This window comes from Argopecten irradians, chromosome 14 (genome assembly GCF_041381155.1).
Source record: "Argopecten irradians isolate NY chromosome 14, Ai_NY, whole genome shotgun sequence".
Taxonomy (NCBI): Eukaryota; Metazoa; Mollusca; class Bivalvia; order Pectinida; family Pectinidae; genus Argopecten; species Argopecten irradians.
This window is the reverse complement of record NC_091147.1, coordinates 9892533-9912741: the sequence shown is the minus strand read 5'-3', so window position 1 is coordinate 9912741 and position 20209 is coordinate 9892533. Positions and strand designations below refer to the sequence as shown.

At 34.7% G+C, this 20209-nt stretch overlaps 1 protein-coding gene across 1 annotated transcript in view; it reads right to left on the bottom strand.

Moving 5' to 3' along the window:
• The window catches only part of LOC138307723 (proto-oncogene tyrosine-protein kinase Yrk-like), a 104105-nt gene extending 84435 nt beyond the window's left edge, over positions 1-19670 (bottom strand). Inside the window, exon 1 of the mRNA XM_069248573.1 lies at positions 18481-19670. Coding sequence (XP_069104674.1) covers positions 18481-18557 — 77 coding nt within the window. The 5' untranslated portion in view covers positions 18558-19670. The remainder of the gene's footprint in view (positions 1-18480) is intronic.
• Between the last annotated feature and the right edge of the window lie 539 nt (positions 19671-20209).

Sequence of the window (20209 nt, the reverse complement as noted above, 5' to 3'; positions counted from 1 at the left end):
ACGTTATCGAGACGACCCTTCATTCCAACTGTATATTTAAAAGCTTGTCACGTTCTAACGGAATAGGATACAATCAAATACGTCAAATCGAATTGGCTTTTGTCTGGGTATTATAACGTCAAATTTTCTGGTAGATTTAAAACGGAACTCAAGATGACGAGTAAGGATTGAGGAAATAAGAATGTGAAACTCTTTGGGTCATTGTGGTAGCTGTGCACTTGAATTAAGAGTTATATGTCGGTTCCCTTATTAAACTCTAGCGCTGATTATAGGCGTGAAATATTCCACGATGATTCCGAATAACAAGTACATCGATTATGTAATGTTTTTGGTAAAATCTGTTCATTTATAATTCGAAATTAGATGTTAGATAATTAGATATTGAATTATATGTTATTGTTCTTAAAACTATACAATGTATTGTTGTTTGTTTCATTTCGATTCGGGGGCGCGGTGGCCGAGTGATTAAATTACCACAAACCCTCCACCTTTGATTTGCGAGTTTTAATCCTTTATGGGTACGGACCACTTGTTGGTGATTTTTCTCCGGGTACTCCGGCTTTTTTCATCAACAAACCTGGCACATCCTTACATGACCCTTGGCTGTTAATAGGAGTTTAACTATTAAAACCCTAACCGTTTCATTTCGAGCCCAAAGTTGCTTGCATCGACCCCGACATGGAGAAGCTCTGGTTTATGGGATATATACATGTCACAATAACTTGGTAGTATTTATTGAACTAGACATTTCAACATTCTCAGTGCCCAAGGAGTCATAATTTAGTTGACTACGACAAACTTTAAACTGCCATGACAGCCATACTTAAAGTTCTATATCTTTGAATTAATTATTTTCACTCAGGAAACGTTCGGTCAAACTTTACGACTACACGCATGCAAAGCAATTTTACTCAATTCAATATTGGCTATATTTAACAATAAAATCGCTCTATTATCAGCATAATATCAATTTCACTTGTCTAGATGAAAAGCCGGGTCATGAACGCTCGCCGGAAGAGACAGTTTAAAACGTATACTGACGACTGAAATAGGTCTGTAACACGAGTTGTGTAGGGGATATCGAATCAAAATCTAGACTTGTATCATCATATGTCGCTTTAATATCACATATGTTTAGGGTGCAATGCAGATATTTGTAAATCACGAGACTCGACTGGAATTGCAAATCTATTAAATTTTATTTCAGTAATTAGGTCAATGAAAATTAGCTTATTTTATTACATGATAGCAGTTATATAAACACCGCTTCGGTCTTATAGAATAATGAATTTATCAAATAAGGAAACTTTGTAACCTAGATTAAAATAATCATGAACTCCTGTAATTATGTTTTATGAATAATTTGAAAGTAAGGAATTTCTTGAAGTAACGGAATGTACATGAAGCATGGGCTTTGAAAATGGATTTTATACATTCATATAAATTGGATCGTGAACTATCCTCTGACTCACGTCTGAACCCTCTTTATATCGGCACTGTTTTATCTTACCAATAATCTGGTCTCAGTGTAAACTGATATCCCGTCTAATCTGGCCACTGTGTATACCAGTACACTGTTTAACCATATCCATATATTGATCATTGTATCCACCATTCCGTTAAAACTGAGCCCTGTCCATCTTGTCATGATCTGTTCGATCAAGTGGGTTTTTTACCGGGTACTCCGGTTTTAAATGGATGTTTTAACATATGACTTATCTTATCTTGCCACTGAATCCTGATTATTATTCAGCACTATCTAATCGGAACTATATATCTTTGCATATCATAACTGACTTACATAAAACAAAGATAAAGGTAGAATAATTAGTATAATATAGGATAGCCTTTCCTCAATCCTGGTCACGCCTCTCGAGAAATAAAATTCATGGAACAGATTGCAGTAGGACAAATTATGATCCCAAGAGTCCGTAGAAATTATGCAAATGAGATAAATCCGTTTATGTAAACATTGCTATCCTTTATTAATTAAACACACAAGGTTTGAAGCATGGGGTCGGCAGAGTGTTTCGCGTCAATCGAACGATCAGTTATCCGATTACAAGCGTCTAATGACTCAGATCGATACCGTGACCACACATTTGTGAGAGAGATTGTGGTCGGATGTCGGTAGAAATGGTGATAAATTAGTGAATAATGATTACAATTATAGCCCCTACCACCATGAACAGTTGATTATAATTGTATAAGATACTTGTTCTTGACGTTAAGACTTGGAATGTCTTAAAATGGTTCATAAATCTACAATCTCTATAGCCAAACACCAGAAATAGATCCTAATTCTACAGCAACAGAAAGTTACCATCATTGACGACTAAAACAGTTACACTGATGTTCCATAACGATTGTATAATGTACTGTATTGTATATTGAAACGATCCTTTCAAGATTTTGCCATATCTGTTGCAGTCTGCAAGGTAAACAAATGTTTCAAGTTGTCGCCGACTCTGATAAACATGCATGTGTGAGCTTACTGGAAGTTTGATGTCTAAAGAGACGTTAAGTTGGAAATATTAATGTTTAACTACTCATTTGTTTAAGAACTGACACTTGACTCCCATTGGTCCATTCTGAATTTAGCAGAGTGACTCCCCTTTGTTTCACTTCGCCAGTACTGACAGGGTGAAACGAAGGGGAGTAGCTCTATCAGTATGTGAAAATTACAGAGATGTACCTAGACATCTATCAATAGTAAGGTACAAATGAGATTTGAAAAACATTTTTCTCTAAATTGCATAGTTTACTTTATTGGGAAAAAATCGATAGTAACCAAACTGACTCTTACACTCGAATAGCAACATACATATCAACATACATTACATACATATCAACATACATATCAACATACATAACATACATACCAACATACATATCAACATACATAACATACATACCAACATACATATCAACATACATAACATACATACAACATACATACCAACATACATATCAACATACATAACTCAACATACATAACATACATACCAACATACATATCAACATACATACATATCAACATACATAAAATACATAACATACATATCAACATACATATCAACATACATAACATACATACCAACATACATATCAACATACATAACATACATAAAATACATATCAACATACATATACAACATACATATCAACATACATAACATACATACCAACATACATATCAACATACATATCAACATACATAACATACATACCAACATACATATCAACATACATATCAACATACATAACATACATACCAACATACATATCAACATACATAACATACATACCAACATCCATATCAACATACATAACATACATACCAACATTTATATCAACATACATAACATACATACCAACATACATATCAACATACATAACATACATACCAACATACATATCAACATACATAACATACATACCAACATACATATCAACATACATAACATACATACCAACATACATATCAACATACATATCAACATACATAACATACATATCAACATACATATCAACATACATAACATACATACCAACATACATATCAACATACATAACATACATACCAACATACATATCAACATACATAACATACATATCAACATACATATCAACATACATACCAACATACACAATCAACATACATACATACACATACATACAACATACATAACATACATATCAACATACATAACATACATATCACATACATATCAACATACATATCAACATACATAACATACAACAACATACATATCCATACATACATACATACCAACATACATATCAACATACATAACATACATACCAACATATATATCAACATACATATCAACATACATAACATACATACCAACATACATATCAACATACATATCAACATACATAACATACATACCAACATACATAACATACATACCAACATACATATCAACATACATAACATACATACCAACATACATATCAACATACATACCAACATATATATCAACATACATATCAACATACATATCAACATACATATCAACATACATATCAACATACATATCAACATACATAACATACATACCAACATACATAACATACATACCAACATACATATCAACATACATATCAACATACATATCAACATACATACTGTATATTGACACTCTGACATTAAAGGATGGGCAAATCGCCGGTGGCATTTATACTTTATAAAACGTAATAGAATATTTAATATCACAATCTATGGCTGATGGAGCGCCCTAGGAATAAGCAGGCTATTGATACAGAAGCTGAGCAGGACCGTCGGAAACACGAAACCGTTAAATCAACATAAACTCGTACAGAAAAATACATACTCGCCGTTTATATGTTGGAGGAGAAAGTGCAACTGTTTCGGGCGATGTTAGGGCCGATTATCTACATGTTCAGACTATGTTACAGCAATGGAAGGCTTGTGCTCCCAGCAGAATCAAAGAACATCAATGTGGCCCCGCAGATATCATGGCTAAATAACAGAGATAAGGACAGCTTTCATTTTTAAATAATTTAAATTAGCATGTCTGGTTTACAAGGTTAGTCGGTAGACAGTATGATATAGGTAAGAGGTACATACTGGACAGACAGCATCAACTAACTTAAAGAGGCTCCACCGCTGACTAATGGTATTTTTTCACTATCAAAAACAGGAGCAGAGGATTTAGTATTTTTCTTCCGTTACAAAAGTTACTTTACACCATTACCAACATTGAAAAGTTTGAGCTTCTAATTTTACTTCAAGTTAAAAATATGAAAAATAATTAATTACATCCCGAAAAAATTCCGTGGCACTACATCCTATATGGAATAAAATGCATCAAAAGCAAAAGAAATTATCTAATATTATTTTTTGTGTCAATTAGACATACATATACACGATTAAACACCAATTTTTGTTCAAATGATGAGTTTCAATTATGTTCTGTCGGTGGTGGAGCATCTTTAATTGTGGCGTATTTGATAAAATTATCATATTGATATATTGCTTATACAGTGAAACATGTGTAATACTACATTAGGGTTGCACATTTTTGTCGGATTAGACTCAGGTATTATTGTTGACGACAATTAGTAATATATAGGGGAATACGTTATTAGTATAGGATTTGACAGGTTGTCGGAAATGTCAAGTGTCGGATTAAACAAGTTTCACAGTGTAATGAACACCATCGGAGTTTCATTTCGACAGGAAAGACAAATCTTACCGTCAAATCAACATCAGATAATTTTAGTATACATGAATGTGATGCAATGTGATTTCACAATTAGATAATATCTCAGAAATACTTAAGACGAAAGAAGACAGTTTTATGCCATATAGTTATTATGTATTGATTACAAATTAAAATGTAGAAGCATTTCACTACACCAATGTTTATGAATTTAGTCATGAGAAGCGGACGTTTTTAAAAGCATTATGAATTATTTACCATACATTACTACTAGAAAAGTTAATTTAGACATTCGAAGTTTAGCTCATTTGATATATGAAGCTCATAGTTTAGGTCATTTGATATATGAAGTTCACAGTTTAGGTCATTTGATATATGCAGTTACAGTTTAGGTCATTTGATATATGAAGTTCACAGTTTAGGTCATTTGATATATGAAGTTCACAGTTTAGGTCATTTGATATATGAAGTTCACAGTTTAGGTCATTTGTATATATATGAAGTTCACAGTTTAGGTCATTTGATATATGAAGTTCACAGTTTAGGTCATTTGATATATGAAGTTCACAGTTAGGTTTATTATGGTTCATTTAGGTGATATATGAAGTTCGTAGTTTAGGTCATTTGATATATGAAGTTCGTAGTTTAGGTCATTTGATATATGAAGTTCTAGTTTAGGTCATTTGATATATGAAGTTCGTAGTTTAGGTCATTTAATATATGAAGTTCGTAGTTTAGGTCATTTAATATATGCAGTTCACAGTTTAGGTCATTTGATATATGAAGTTCGTAGTTTAGGTCATTTAATATATGAAGTTCGTAGTTTAGGTCATTTAATATATGCAGTTCACAGTTTAGGTCATTTGATATATGAAGTTCGTAGTTTAGGTCATTTAATATATGCAGTTCACAGTTTAGGTCATTTGATATATGAAGCTCATAGTTTAGGTCATTTAATATATGCAGTTCACAGTTTAGGTCATTTGATATATGAAGTTCGTAGTTTTAGGTCATTTAATATATGAAGTTCGCAGTTTAGGTCATTTGATATATGAAGTTCGTAGTTTAGGTCATTTAATATATGAAGTTCGCAGTTTAGGTCATTTAATATATGAAGTTCGTAGTTTAGGTCGTTTGATATATGACGTTCGTAGTTTAGGCCATTTATTAAATGAAGTTCGTAGTTTAGGTCATTTGATATATATGAAGTTCGTAGTTTAGGTCATTTTAAGGATTGATTGTCAATTTTGTTGCTTGCATTGACTGATGAAGAAAGTTAATCTCGTGCAAATGAAGTGAACTGCGAAGCAGTTCATGTAACATTTGCACGAGATTAACTTTCTTCATCAGTCAATGCAAGCAACAAAATTGATAATCAATCCTTATATTTACATTAACCAATTTAAAAATTCCGCTGTTAAAAAAGTCAAATTATATGTGTTCGGTATAAGATTATTATACAATTTTGCAACATTGTACCAGTTATCGTACATGTATGTACAGCTACGGAACAGCCGCCAGTCAGTTCTTCTCGTCACCAAGGCAACACAAAATGTAGTTCCGAAAATAACTTCATTCTTTGTGCGTTGTTACGATAAAAAACGGAGATTTTGAAATATTGTTTTTATATTCAAGAATTAATGGCTTAATTTTTTCATAAAACATTATTATGTAGCTTCAAATACAAAAATTGCTGCGCAGTACTAGCAGTGCAGTCAATGTGTAATCCGGTCGCTCGATTGAGCAGGGGTCCGGTTTCGAAGAAAATGACGATTGTGGTGAAAATGCTGAATAGTTGGTATCTAAACATAATCAAACCTTTTAAAACTCAATTATAATTGTTATGGAATTAACTGAATGTTGTATTTCCGTCTGATAATTATTTGTAGCTGACATTTAAATATGTATTAACTAAACCTGTTGTGAAATCCAACCCCTGTGTCTGTAGTATGTGATGCAGTCCAATAATCATGCTTCCGGGGCTCAATAAAACGTGTTAAAATGCGGGACTTAGTCGCAGATCACTGGAAGACTTCTGTGTTATTCTTGAAATGTGATAACTTCTCTGTCTACTGGAGTTTGGGGATTAAAATTCGGTATAAAGTAAGTAGAGAAACATCGATTTGAAAAGTTGGCGGTTTCCAACGACCCTCCAATGCCGTGGATTTTGACACTCACAGAATCGTTTCGATAGGCTTAATGTCACTGAAATTAGCCTGTTTGCTATTTGAGCGTATTTTCATGGAATCTATCGTTTCTAAGCTTACATGTATGACACCGTTTCACATATATTGTACACATTAAACTATTTGCGTTCGATTATGCCTACTAGGCTATGCGATGAGTGGTGAACCTCACTGCGTTCGGTCCTAACATGACGCTAACCCAAATTACACTTTTTGAAGATAACATTGTTAAAATTTTCTTACGTGTGCTTGAATTAAGATATTTCTCTAAACATTAAACAAATAAATGCTTTTAGTTTTAATTTCATGCTTTGTTTACTTGTCAGCAGTGCATATATTTATACGCCTAAATAGAGAGCTTTGAAGCATCCCCGGTTCAGGCTATGCTCAGCATTTTTTTACCTGGGCTTGAGCCTAATTCAGTGTGTCATCAAAATACGTGTAAAATATCTCTAGGCGACTATAATATTATATTACTGACAATTTCTAATATCACTTTATCAAGCATTCTTGTCTGTGTTTCTAAATGTACAACGGTAGGCCTAGGCCACATCGCAGAAAGTTCGTTCAAAACTGAAGCGGCGTAAAACTACAATGTAGGTCAAAATGTAAACAATGTCAAAATGTATTCTCACGCCGGTCAGAGGTCAGCACGTGACCAAGCATCTTCATTGGGAAATGAAGTGATCGGAGTTTACTAGTTTCATTGAGGCGGAGCGAAGTGAAAATGTAAATATTAATATATGAAGTTCGCAGTTTAGGTCATTTAATATATGAAGTTCGTAGTTTATGTCATTTAATATATGAATTTCGTAGTTTAGGTCATTTAATATATGAAGTTCGTAGTTTAGGACATTTATTATATGAAGTTCGTAGTTTAGGTCATTTGATATATGAAGTTCGTAGTTTAGGTCGTTTGATATATGAAGTTCGTAGTTAAGGTCATTTAATATATGAATTTCGTAGTTTAGGTCATTTAATATATGAAGTTCGTAGTTTATGTCATTTAATATATGAAACTCGTAGTTTAGGTCATTTAATATATGAAGTTCGTAGTTTAGGTCATTTAATATATGAAGTTCGTAGTTTAGGCCATTTATTATATGAAGTTCGTAGTTTAGGTCATTTGATATATGAAGTTCGTAGTTTAGGTCGTTTGATATATGAAGTTCGTAGTTTAGGTCATTTAATTTATGAAAATCTTAGTTTAGGTCGTTTAATATATGAAGTTCATAGTTTAGGTCATTTAATGAAAAAAGTTCGTAGTTTAGGTCATTTAATATATGAAATTCCTAGTTGAGGTCGTTTCATATATGAAGGTGGTAGTTAAGATCATTTGATATATGAAATTCTGGTTTAGGTCGTTTAATATATGAAGTTCGTAGTTTAGGTCATATAATAATGAAATTCGTAGTTTAGGTCATTTAATATATGAAGTTCGTAGTTTAGGACATTTTATATATGAAGTTCGTAGTTTAGGTCATTTAATATACGAGGTTCGTAGTTTAGGTCATTGAATATATGAAGTTCGTAGTTTAGGTCGTTTGATATATGAAGTTCGTAGTTTAGGTCGTTTAATATATGAAGTTCGTAGTTTAGGTCGCTTGATATATGAAGTTCGTAGTTTAGGTCGTTTAATATATGAAGTTCGTAGTTTATGTCGTTTGATTTATGAAGTTCGTAGTTTAGGTAATTTAATATATGAAAATCTTAGTTTAGGTCGTTTAATATATGAAGTTCATAGTTTAGGTCATTTAATGAAAAAAGTTCGTAGTTTAGGTCATTTAATATATGAAGTTCGTAGTTTAGGACATTTATTATATGAAGTTCGTAGTTTAGGTCATTTGATATATGAAGTTCGTAGTTTAGGTCGTTTGATATATGAAGTTCGTAGTTTAGGTCGTTTGATATATGAAGTTCGTAGTTTAGGTCGTTTAATATATGAAGTTCGTAGTTTAGGTCGCTTGATATATGAAGTTCGTAGTTTAGGTCGTTTAATATATGAAGTTCGTAGTTTAGGTCATTTAATATATGAAGTTCGTAGTTTAGGACATTTTATATATGAAGTTCGTAGTTTAGGTCATTTAATATATGAGGTTCGTAGTTTAGGTCATTGAATATATGAAGTTCGTAGTTTAGGTCATTTAATATATGAAGTTCGTAGTTTAGGTCGTTTGATGTATGAAGTTCGTAGTTTAGGTCATTTGATATATGAGGGTCGTAGTTTAGGTCATTTGATTTATGAAGTTCGTAGTTTAGGTCGTTTAATATATGAAGTTCGTAGTTTAGGTCGTTTAATATATGAATTTCGTAGTTTAGGTCATTTAATATAAGAAGTTCGTAGTTTAGGTCGTTTGATATATGAAGTTCGTAGTTTAGGTCGTTTGATTTATGAAGTTCGTAGTTTAGGTCGTTTAATATATGAAGTTCGTAGTTTAGGTCGTTCGATATATGAAGTTCGTAGTTTAGGTCATTTAATATATGAAGTTCGTAGTTTAGGTCGTTTAATATATGAAGTTCGTAGTTTAGGTCGTTTAATATATGAAGTTCGTAGTTTAGGTCGTTTAATATATGAAGTTCGTAGTTTAGGTCTTTTAATATATGAAGAACGTAAGAATAAGAAACTCCGTTAGCGTTTGCACTAACACTTCGGAATCAGCTTGATGTAAAAGGTGATCGATTATATGTACGATGTCATTAGGTCAAAAGTGAAATCCTGACAAATACGGTATTAAGATACCTGGTTTTTACTAGGGTCACGGAAAATGTTCATCAATTGGATCTACTCATTCATCAAATGTTATCAGGGATATTCTTCATTAAAACCTTTTGAACAATAGCCACAGTATCTTCGTAAAAATACTGTGAATAGACGGTTAGTATAGTGGTATTTAATGGCATGCTAGGAGTTCCCGACGAAAAATCACCGATCTGCGGTGAGTACCTTGCAACTACCCCACAATTGGTTTTGATCCCGTAGCCGAGAGCACACGGATATGAGAATTTAGTTACAGTTAATATATTGTATATATTTAGAGCCATCAGCGTGCCTATAACAATTTTTAAATGGTTTTTAAGGATGTAGATAAGTCGATAAGTAAATATCATACTCGATGCTGTCGTATTGCAATACACTATCAATTATGTTTACCGATTTTTGATCAAGACCCCTAACATATCTGAAAAGTATAGAGTACGTAGCTCAGGTTAAGGAAGATATAGTTAGTTCGATGATTAAAATATGGCATTCACTGTTCATGAATAAAACATAATTAAACTAGTGTATTATAAACATTTATAAAATGTTAAATAATATTATTTTCATCAAACAAATCAATACATATGTATAACTATTTTCTCAGGTCCCTGTGACCGAGAAATGAGCTAGTGGTAATAAGACAGAGCCTTAGTCGGGCACTGTGGTCCTGTACCCAAAACTGATAAAAATGGTCGCATGTACATAGCTAAATATAGCATATAACTTTAACAGATGAGAGCCAGAAATAACTCCAGTGCACTATATACATGTATATGCACGTACTTTACATGAGTATGAATACATGTCGACAATCCCCAACAGAATCGAGGTCAAGTGGTGCATGCTCGGGTCAAGCAAGTATAAACAAGTGTTCTCTTAAGAAAATGACAAATTCATGTCTTGGAGTACAGAAAATATCAATTAACAAATAAAAACGTTTAAAGAAAGCTCGTACCCCCAATTGTCTGCAGTGTTTTAACTGGAGGTTGGAATGCTGTTGTCTTAATTGACAAATTAAGAATAAGAAATACTTCATTCTAAAACTCTGTTTTTTAAATACTTCCATCGACAGTAAATGCCTTTACTCTCAAAAGTCATAAAGAGTGAAAATCGATAAAAAAAAATCGGTCATTAAAATCATTGGTCATTATTTCCCTACAGTCTGGAAAATGAAAAACTTATGGTTCAACATAGAAATTGTCGTCATTTTCAGAGCTTTGGTAAAGTTTGCATCAGAATATGACTCATCGTCGATACTCCAGGGGTTCCGATCACTTACGATCTCTACAACCCTACACTATCTCATATTTAAACTGGAGGCAGCTCAGAGGAGTAAATCTGAACCAATCACAGGCCAGCAAAAAATCCTTTGAAGACTACAGAGAGAGCGACGCCCACCATCAAAGCCACGTAGTCAACCACAGTGTACTATACGGCTCTTTTGAAGTGCATCACATGACTAAATTACCTGTTCTGTTTTGTTGCCTCCAGTTTTACTGTGTGATAGTACATGGTTGTAGAGATCATAAGCGATCGGAATATCGAGGAGCATTTTGACATTCTATTGCCTTCGAGGGATGGCGTAGTACCCAAGCCGGAGGCCATTTCAGGACAACACTAAAAAACCATACTGCCCTCAAAAGAAGGAAATAATGCTTTTAATGTATTATTAGAGATATATTGTCCAGACGTTATTTTGATTCCAGCATGATAACTCAGTTTAATCATATGCCATTGGTTAGGGGTTTAAAGATACAAACGCATCCATTATCGACAAGAGATTCTATTTTTCCAAGATCGAGACACATTTTTTTTTGTATGGAAACTATTATCCAAGGAATTGTGTTCTTTCCTGTGATGATAAATCGCACCGAGTTCCGGACGTCACGAGAGGAATCAGACACGAGGAATTCCGAATAAAAGAAATACTTCAGCTTCTTCATATATCTGCCTTTAAATCTACCAAGCATCTTTACAAGCAGTCTATGAGATAATAAACATATTCATTCCTACTCCATGATGTCTCTAACATGCCAATTAAAGCCGTTGTTTATTTCGATAAAAGTAAAGTGCTAGCTGTTGCTATCAGTAAGAAGATTTTAAAGCGACACGTTCCAATGGTTTTGTTTTTGTCTTAAATGTTACGTTCATGGAAAAACGTTCATAAGTGAGCCATTTTAATTATTTTGATGCACATGTTTAAAATGACATACAGGAAAACATATTTCATAAAATATAATTTCCTGTTCAAGATGAAATATTGTAATTTTAAGTCGTGCTTTCCAACGTCAGTTCTGATAGTTACTCCTACCATTACATGTCAGAGTAATAGCCAAGAGGTCAGTGTTAACATCAGGAAAAAATGAAATAATTAACATTATAATTGATCACTGATTGCTACTACATTTATTTTACTATAGAACACAGGTCTTTCAAAAATTGTGGACACGTTTTCATTCACAATTAATAATTAATATGGTTCCAGCAATTAAAGAATCAAACCTCTATGCTGCTAGCTGCTGGGGGTATTGCCCCTTTAATGCGTCCCGAGGGAATCGCCATCTTCAATCCATTTCCAGAATTAGTGTTCGTACAAGGTTATTACACATAAAACTAACCTATTTAAGTGATTAAGCTCCCGGTTCACGTGACAGATGCATATTAATGTATGAGATCGATGGCTTTGGTGGACTTATTACCACATGATCGATATCCGATTGATTTCTGACAGGCGTATCTAGCGAATAATACGTAACTTCACACGATTCATTTACATAAGTCACATTGTCGCAATATCGTCATACTTTCAACGCCTACAGCTCTATATGCATCAGAGAAAATTATTCTCTCTAAACACATGCAATATCTGTGGCAGATCTAAGGGACTATGTACAATGACGGCTCTGTCACGTAGGGGGATTCAACCAATGGTTCCTTTCTGATCAGGAACTATGGTTTTACTGTACTTAGTGACAACAAGACAAACCAAACCTCCAGCATTCACGGTCACATTGGGTAACAAGCTGTCACTTCACCATATAAAATTTAAAGTTGTTGTTTGATAAGGTTTTACGTCATAGAAATATTGGAAACTCTTTTTATAGTGCAATCTCACTGCAGCATACCACCAGAGACAACGAACAGCACACCAATACTGATAAATGACAAACCGTTCGTCCCACTCCCCTATTGTCGTCACACACTATTTGTCTAAAACACGAAAGTTATTTACAGTGTAAATCCTACTGGTGTATAAATTGGCTAATTTCCTGAAATAATCAAACAATTATCATGTTTAGCCTAAATGTACGAAATGACTCCACTTGAAACACTACATCCTATATACATCGCCGTTCTATATATACCCTCCTCACAGAGTTTTGTCACCAGGTGTCACTACAGTGCTTACAAAAGGGCAAATCAATAAAGCAATTTCCGTTCGCCGGAAGTTACGTTTTTTAGAAGATTATAAAAATAAATCGGGTGAGCGAGTAGTATTGTTTGATGTTATTAATGTCACACCATATTAAATAAACGTGACCAGTCAAGCGTGTCATTGGATCTATGGCCGACCCACAATCATTTTTATGTCACTTCCGGAATCGTAAGCTATAGTTATTGTATAATAAACGGCGCCATTTCCCACGCGCTAAAGCGTGCCTTAATTATACCGGCATTAGGGTGATCACGTGGTACACATCCCAGGCTATTTATTTAACACTTCGCGTGATTGGAAAACGAGGAAAGGATACCGAACGTCCTTTTGATAGCAATTTGTCTGCGTTCGCATAAATATTTGTTATGGATGATATGTATCATTTGAAATAATCAGACTTGTTATATTTCACTTACTATACGTGTAATAAGTTTTCATCAGAAATCCTCGGATCGAGCAGTCATGTGCTTCATGATAGTATCGACAAAGTAGACGATGCTTATTATCAGGGGAGATTTCCGCTCACTTTTAGGGGTTTCATTTCTTTGGAGATCGGTGACAGTGTAGTGCTATGTCTAAGCAATTCGCACTTCACCCAGGCGAGTAGGGTACGATCCTCGGCACGGACATGTAAAGGTCATTATCAGGGGTCACCTACCCGATCACGTAGTTCTCCTGGCTCTAAATTTCTTTCTACTCTAAACCCCATCGTGCGCTTACAGGTTCAAGTTATGTAACTTAAGTCGCAATCGTGTAATAAAGTAAAAAAAATGCTAATTTCGAATAAGGATGTCAGTATCTTAGGTTATTTCAGATCTATTAAATCAGACGAGGTTGGAATGAAATGTGTGGTTTGTGTGTGTGTGGTGAGATTGTGTATATGTGTGTGTGGTGAGTTTGTGTGTGGCTATGCCTGGGTGGTTGAGGAACGTGTGGGTAGCAAACACACTTGGCATAGATGCTAATATACACCTCCAACAAATGTGACAAGATGGACGAGGTACTCTCGGGGGTGAATACTCTGCCCAATGCACGTGATTAACGCGAGGATTAGCTGCACGTGGAAGACCAGGAGGGGGTGATCGTGTAACTCGTTACCATACCTTTGATCAACATCCCTCGTACAATACACGGCACAAGTAAAACTGGCATGAAACCGTCATCCCATTCACCAAAAACAAGCTCAAGCCAGGTGATGTATTACCTACGAAATGGAAGTGGGCAGGCGAACATACCAACAATGCGTTCAATTACAACTCATGCTTTTTTTCTTTTTGTACCAAAAACATGTTGCATATAAGACCTGAAATCTGAGTAAATGTTCTCTTTGAAGCATGCATAGCTCTTCATCATCATAAAAAGTCCCGGTCAGCGATTCTAGGCAGCTTCATTAAAATAACAGTTTTCACTCAGTTTGTGCTCTGGCGAGGACAACATTTAATAAAACTTTTTTTTTTTTTAATTTTCGTTATTCAAACGTGTAATACGGTTACCATGTAACTGAGGGAAATGAGTAAGGGCGACTACTCCAGAAAAAAATTGAGTAACGTCTCAAAAAACTACAGAATTAAACTGTAAAGATTGAGACATTTCCATCATCGTTATAGACGTTTGTGGTCCTGTTAAGTTTTCTACCGATTCTCTGAATCGACTCATAAAACTGTATTTATTGAGGGACTAAAATCATTCGAGATTAAGTACAGGTAGCAGGTGTCGTTGACGATTGAAGAAAATCAACCCAAGCTGTAGATTTAATTTCATCCTAATGGTGTTTGTTCAAAGATGCAATACATTCACTAGAATCTTGCTTTAGTATGGAAATATCAATGTCAATTTAAAACAAAACTGTTATAATTAAGCCTACTGGTGTCATTGCTTCTTTAACACATACAAGCGTACATTCATGGGATCGTTGGCTTTTAAGTTTAACTTCCCCATTACTCTCTTTGCTTTTGATCTATTTCATGATTTATTGAACTTATGCTATAATTTTACGTGTAATTACACCACAGGTTATTCACCAAAACAAATAGGTAATATCGGAGCTTCTCCTTCAGTTATTTTTTGGAGTATTATAAATTACACTCCACTCTTTCTATCTGGTTAATTTAGACGAAACGAAGAAATATTGTAATTAATTCATTTATAAACTCAAAACAGGTGCGACTTGTATCGCCCTCTAGTGCAATACTCAGAAGTAGGGGCGGGTAACCATTTGATGCCGTAAGATCAGAGACTAAATGGGCGTACCCCAGCAACCACATGTTCCCGGGTCCCTAGGTACCCCGACACGTGCCGTGGGGAAACCATGTAGCGCAAAGGGGAGGAGTTCCATATTTACGAGTGAACGCGCTCGCAAAATCATAATAGGAGTGAGATATTATTATACAGGCACGCGACTCTGTTCCACAGATGGTTTCTATTGGGTATTTAGAAATGAGATAGAGGAAAGTGAACAACTTTATTAAAGTATAGTTAGCTTTTTTTGATGATATGATCATATTTATATGAAAAAACAATTGCTAAGATCATAAACACATTCGAATGAATTGCAAGTAGTTTATATTTGTGTCCACTCCAGGTGTTACACCTATTTGTCTACAATACCATCGATATGCAAATATTCCATTGCTTTGCAAACATAATATCTCGAAGTTGACAGTTTGAAGAAACAATTATTTACAGATCTTCTTTGTAGATGAATAATTTTATTTTAAAAATCCTGTTTATAGCAAAACGAAGCAAAAAATTCAGAAATCCTTTCATATATTGTAGAATGTTCTCATCGAATTATGTTCACAGACTTTATCTCGAATTATGGTGATTTTGACCTCATTTAAAACGGTGTCAAAATTACGAATAATCCAATGCTATGAGGGATAAATAATCAACAGAACTATCTCCGGAGTATTTTTTTCTTCTTCTACAAATCTATTTATTTTATTCAGAAAATTATAAAAGTGTAATATATTTTATTCTAAATGGAATTTGTATGAAATACATTCACAGCGTTATATGGCAATAATAAACACAATTTTTGTTTTAAAGATGTGTTTTTAGGACTTGTAACTTAATAAACAACATTATCTTATTATCATTGTAGCTGTTACATGGTTATTGTCTATAAAATTTACAATTTCCATACATGTATAATTACAGCTAGACATGTTTCTATATTTCGACAGCTCTATTCAAATTCTTTGTCTTCGAGAGTGAAATAAAATAGCGAAAAATGAATACAAAATTTCAACACTAGACAGCAAATATAATTTAACACCGAACTAACATTTACGTAACGACACAATGTTGTTTTTAACGATTTATGGTCCGAACAAACGTTTTCAAACAAAACGAGACCATTGTAAATATTGACTATTGTTATTAATCGACAGAAATCGATAGCTGTGATAATTGTTACAGAGATGTCCGGGAACGTGTGTTGTTTAATAGATGACAGATTGTTGACAGGCAGCACGTGCAGCTAGACAGTTATAATGAACTAAAACAGGTAGTATCTCTCTTAATCTTAACACACAGATGACGTCATAATTGAGAGCTATCCAGTTACACAACTAATATCGCGTCACTTACTTCGTGGATGTACTGTCAGCTTGTTGCACTGTTTTATTACTTCTTGTCGAAGAAAAAGTTGAATAAAAATGATATTCAAAGCTTCGAACGATTACATGTATTTAAAATATGAACAGCGCAAGTTTGAAATGTATATTATCGAAGCGCACCGCAATCTAGCGAATAGCAAGCAAAAGTAACAAAGGTATGTCTATAATAAAATTGGTGGATTTACCCGGGAAGTGATGTTTCCTATATTTGTACTTTCGCAATATACGAGGCAAACTAAGATATGAATACGGATGCACAAATACTATGGCAAACGTTATGGAATTATTTGCAATGAAGTTAACAATACCCTGGATTCTGATCCTTAACGCCCCTTTTTTGAGATAATGGACTTGTTATATCTTTGATTTGAATCATACCAATGAGGCTTATGGGAGAGAAAGTGTCAGAGTCAATTAGACGTTTTCACATTCGTGCAACTTCATCATTATCGTTAAAGCACTCTCCGACGCTGATTTCACCCATTACAGTACCAAACAGCATTCATTTGATAACGTTCCAAACCGACGACGTATTTTCGTATAAAATGAATAGGCTTGGCATCACCATAATGGGTTTATAGACTCTTGGTACAATTAAGATGGATTTTTCCCGACCTGATATCCATTATACATAATATTGAACTAGATATGGGAAATTCTATGCTTATTTACTTTAAACCAAGTTATTTTCCCTGTGAATTATTTTTGCGTTTTCATAACTAACGACTTATTTACAACGATTTATTTCGTGAGTTACAGTTCAAACTTGTACATATGTAGTTGATACGTTTTTGCGACTATTTATTTTTACTAATTTTAATTGGCCGCAAAATACGGGGATTGAATCGTACGCGAAAATAAATTGACATACGGGTAATTTGTAATAAGCTGCCCGTTAGAATAAGCCTCCTGATATCCCACCGATGGAACCCGGAGTTCGTCCGTGCGTCCGAAAGTATCAATGCCCATCAACCACCAGTTTGATCAGCAGGACTGCAAGACAGACACTGCGTCATCCCTCGATACTCCATGGGTTTATATAACGTCAGTGATAGTAATCCCTGCAGCATCGAGGATGACGCTGCGTATAATGTGGCAGTTTCAGTGAGATTGTACTTTAGAAGGTGTGTTTGACATTCCCAAAAAACAATCTAGAAACTGCTTGACTACTGCTAAAAAGCAAAAACTGCATGGTGTCATCTCGTGAGGGTCCCTCTCACACTCTTCCATGCTTTTTACTCTGAGTAGAATTAACTTGTGTACATACCTGTTTGGCCGTTTCTTGTCCCCACACATGGTGGCGATGGAGCCACAGGAGGGGAATGTCCGGTTCTTACTGAACATTCTGCATTGTATAGAAATCCCCCAGTAAAGTAAATCCTTTCACTCTGTAATCCCGGTCGCACTCTACGCGGGAAAAGAACACCTCACATACGGCGAACCTGTCACAGGAATACACAATCTGCAGATGTCTATTGTCTTAATTAATTAACCTTCCTAGTACATGTCAGACGATATATACATGTAAGCAGTTGACTCTTTTCTTGGCACCTAACACAAGAAGGTCTTCTCGCTGACAGCCACCGTTTCCAATGAAATAATATAGTTGGAATCACTGATCGATCAGCCCTCCTCCCACATCAATAATGTAATAGCTCAGCTCTTCTTAAACTTAAATTCAAAAAGGGCTTCCTCGTGATTTTATTCATTAAAATTACATTAATTTGATGAAAGATAATCTAATTTGCTAGTCGTAAAAACCGGCATATTTGTCTCAACACTACACAGACAAGAAATGGTTATAGTTTCCAGATAATTCCCCAAAGTCTTCTGGAAACCTTTCAACAGATTTTATGCAAATTGACAGAAAAGCATATCAAAACAATTTTCGGATTGGGAAATTTGATTTCCTAGGTCTTCATCTGATTTACGTCTGAAAATTGAATTTGTAAGTTCGCAGCGTTCATTTGAAAATTTGAATGTCCAAATTTACAGATCGTTTACACAATTTCTTATATAAATATGCTTTCGACCATACCAATAACTTCCAATAATTCTTTTTGCGAAAAAAATAATTACGTAAAATTTGAAAAAGTTGAAAAACTATGACAGTTACCAAAATTCATTCACAAAGGATGTACCATTCAGGACGTTTGATTAGCTCCCGAGATGTCCTTTGTGCTGACGAAATGTCCTGATAATATTCACAGGTCCTTTGTGATAACGAGAAGCTAAAGAGAAGTTGAAGTTGTCCAGTAAAAAGAATAATTCACGTGTCCATTTTTTCACTACCCGAGAGAGAGAAATATAGTTCACGTGGAGCTTTTGCTCACGAGAAGATGCTCACGAGACGTGAAGAATAACTTCACGTGTCCCTTTTGCTCACGAGACGTTGGATGTTGTGGTTAGACTGTATATACTAATTAGCACGAGCTGTGATCACTCAGTCTCCCAGATGTTGGACTCAGTCTCCCAGATGTTGGAGAAAACACCTTGCGTCTCGGATAACATCACTGAGCAGTCCATACGGTATAACGCCAGAGGTATTTCTGTCTAATTAAGCTGGATATTGATAAGTGAAAGTTGCATTTACCAATCAATGTGGGTCTCCCGGGCGATTCATCAAGTATGTTCCGATATCCTACTTGTCAAATAAGCAGGGGTTAGAGCTCGTGCGATACCTGTCACACACTTGACGTTGAGGGTCGTGCACTCCGTAACTACCGTGTCATGTACGTGCATCAGCGCGAACACGTGCAGGGTGGTGATCAAACTCCACTATAGATAACACTGTAGTCCAGTCTGTCTGCCGAATATCTCCATAACATGCTTTAAGTCAGGTTGACATCTAGTAGCGTTATCGCTACTTAATTACAAGTCAATGTACGTGCAGATGTACGTGCTGGTAAACAGTTAGCACTGTCCACTATAAACCTCACAAACTCAATTTGCACGACATGCCATTCCCCTAGAAACTTATTTCCTCGTTTTTACAT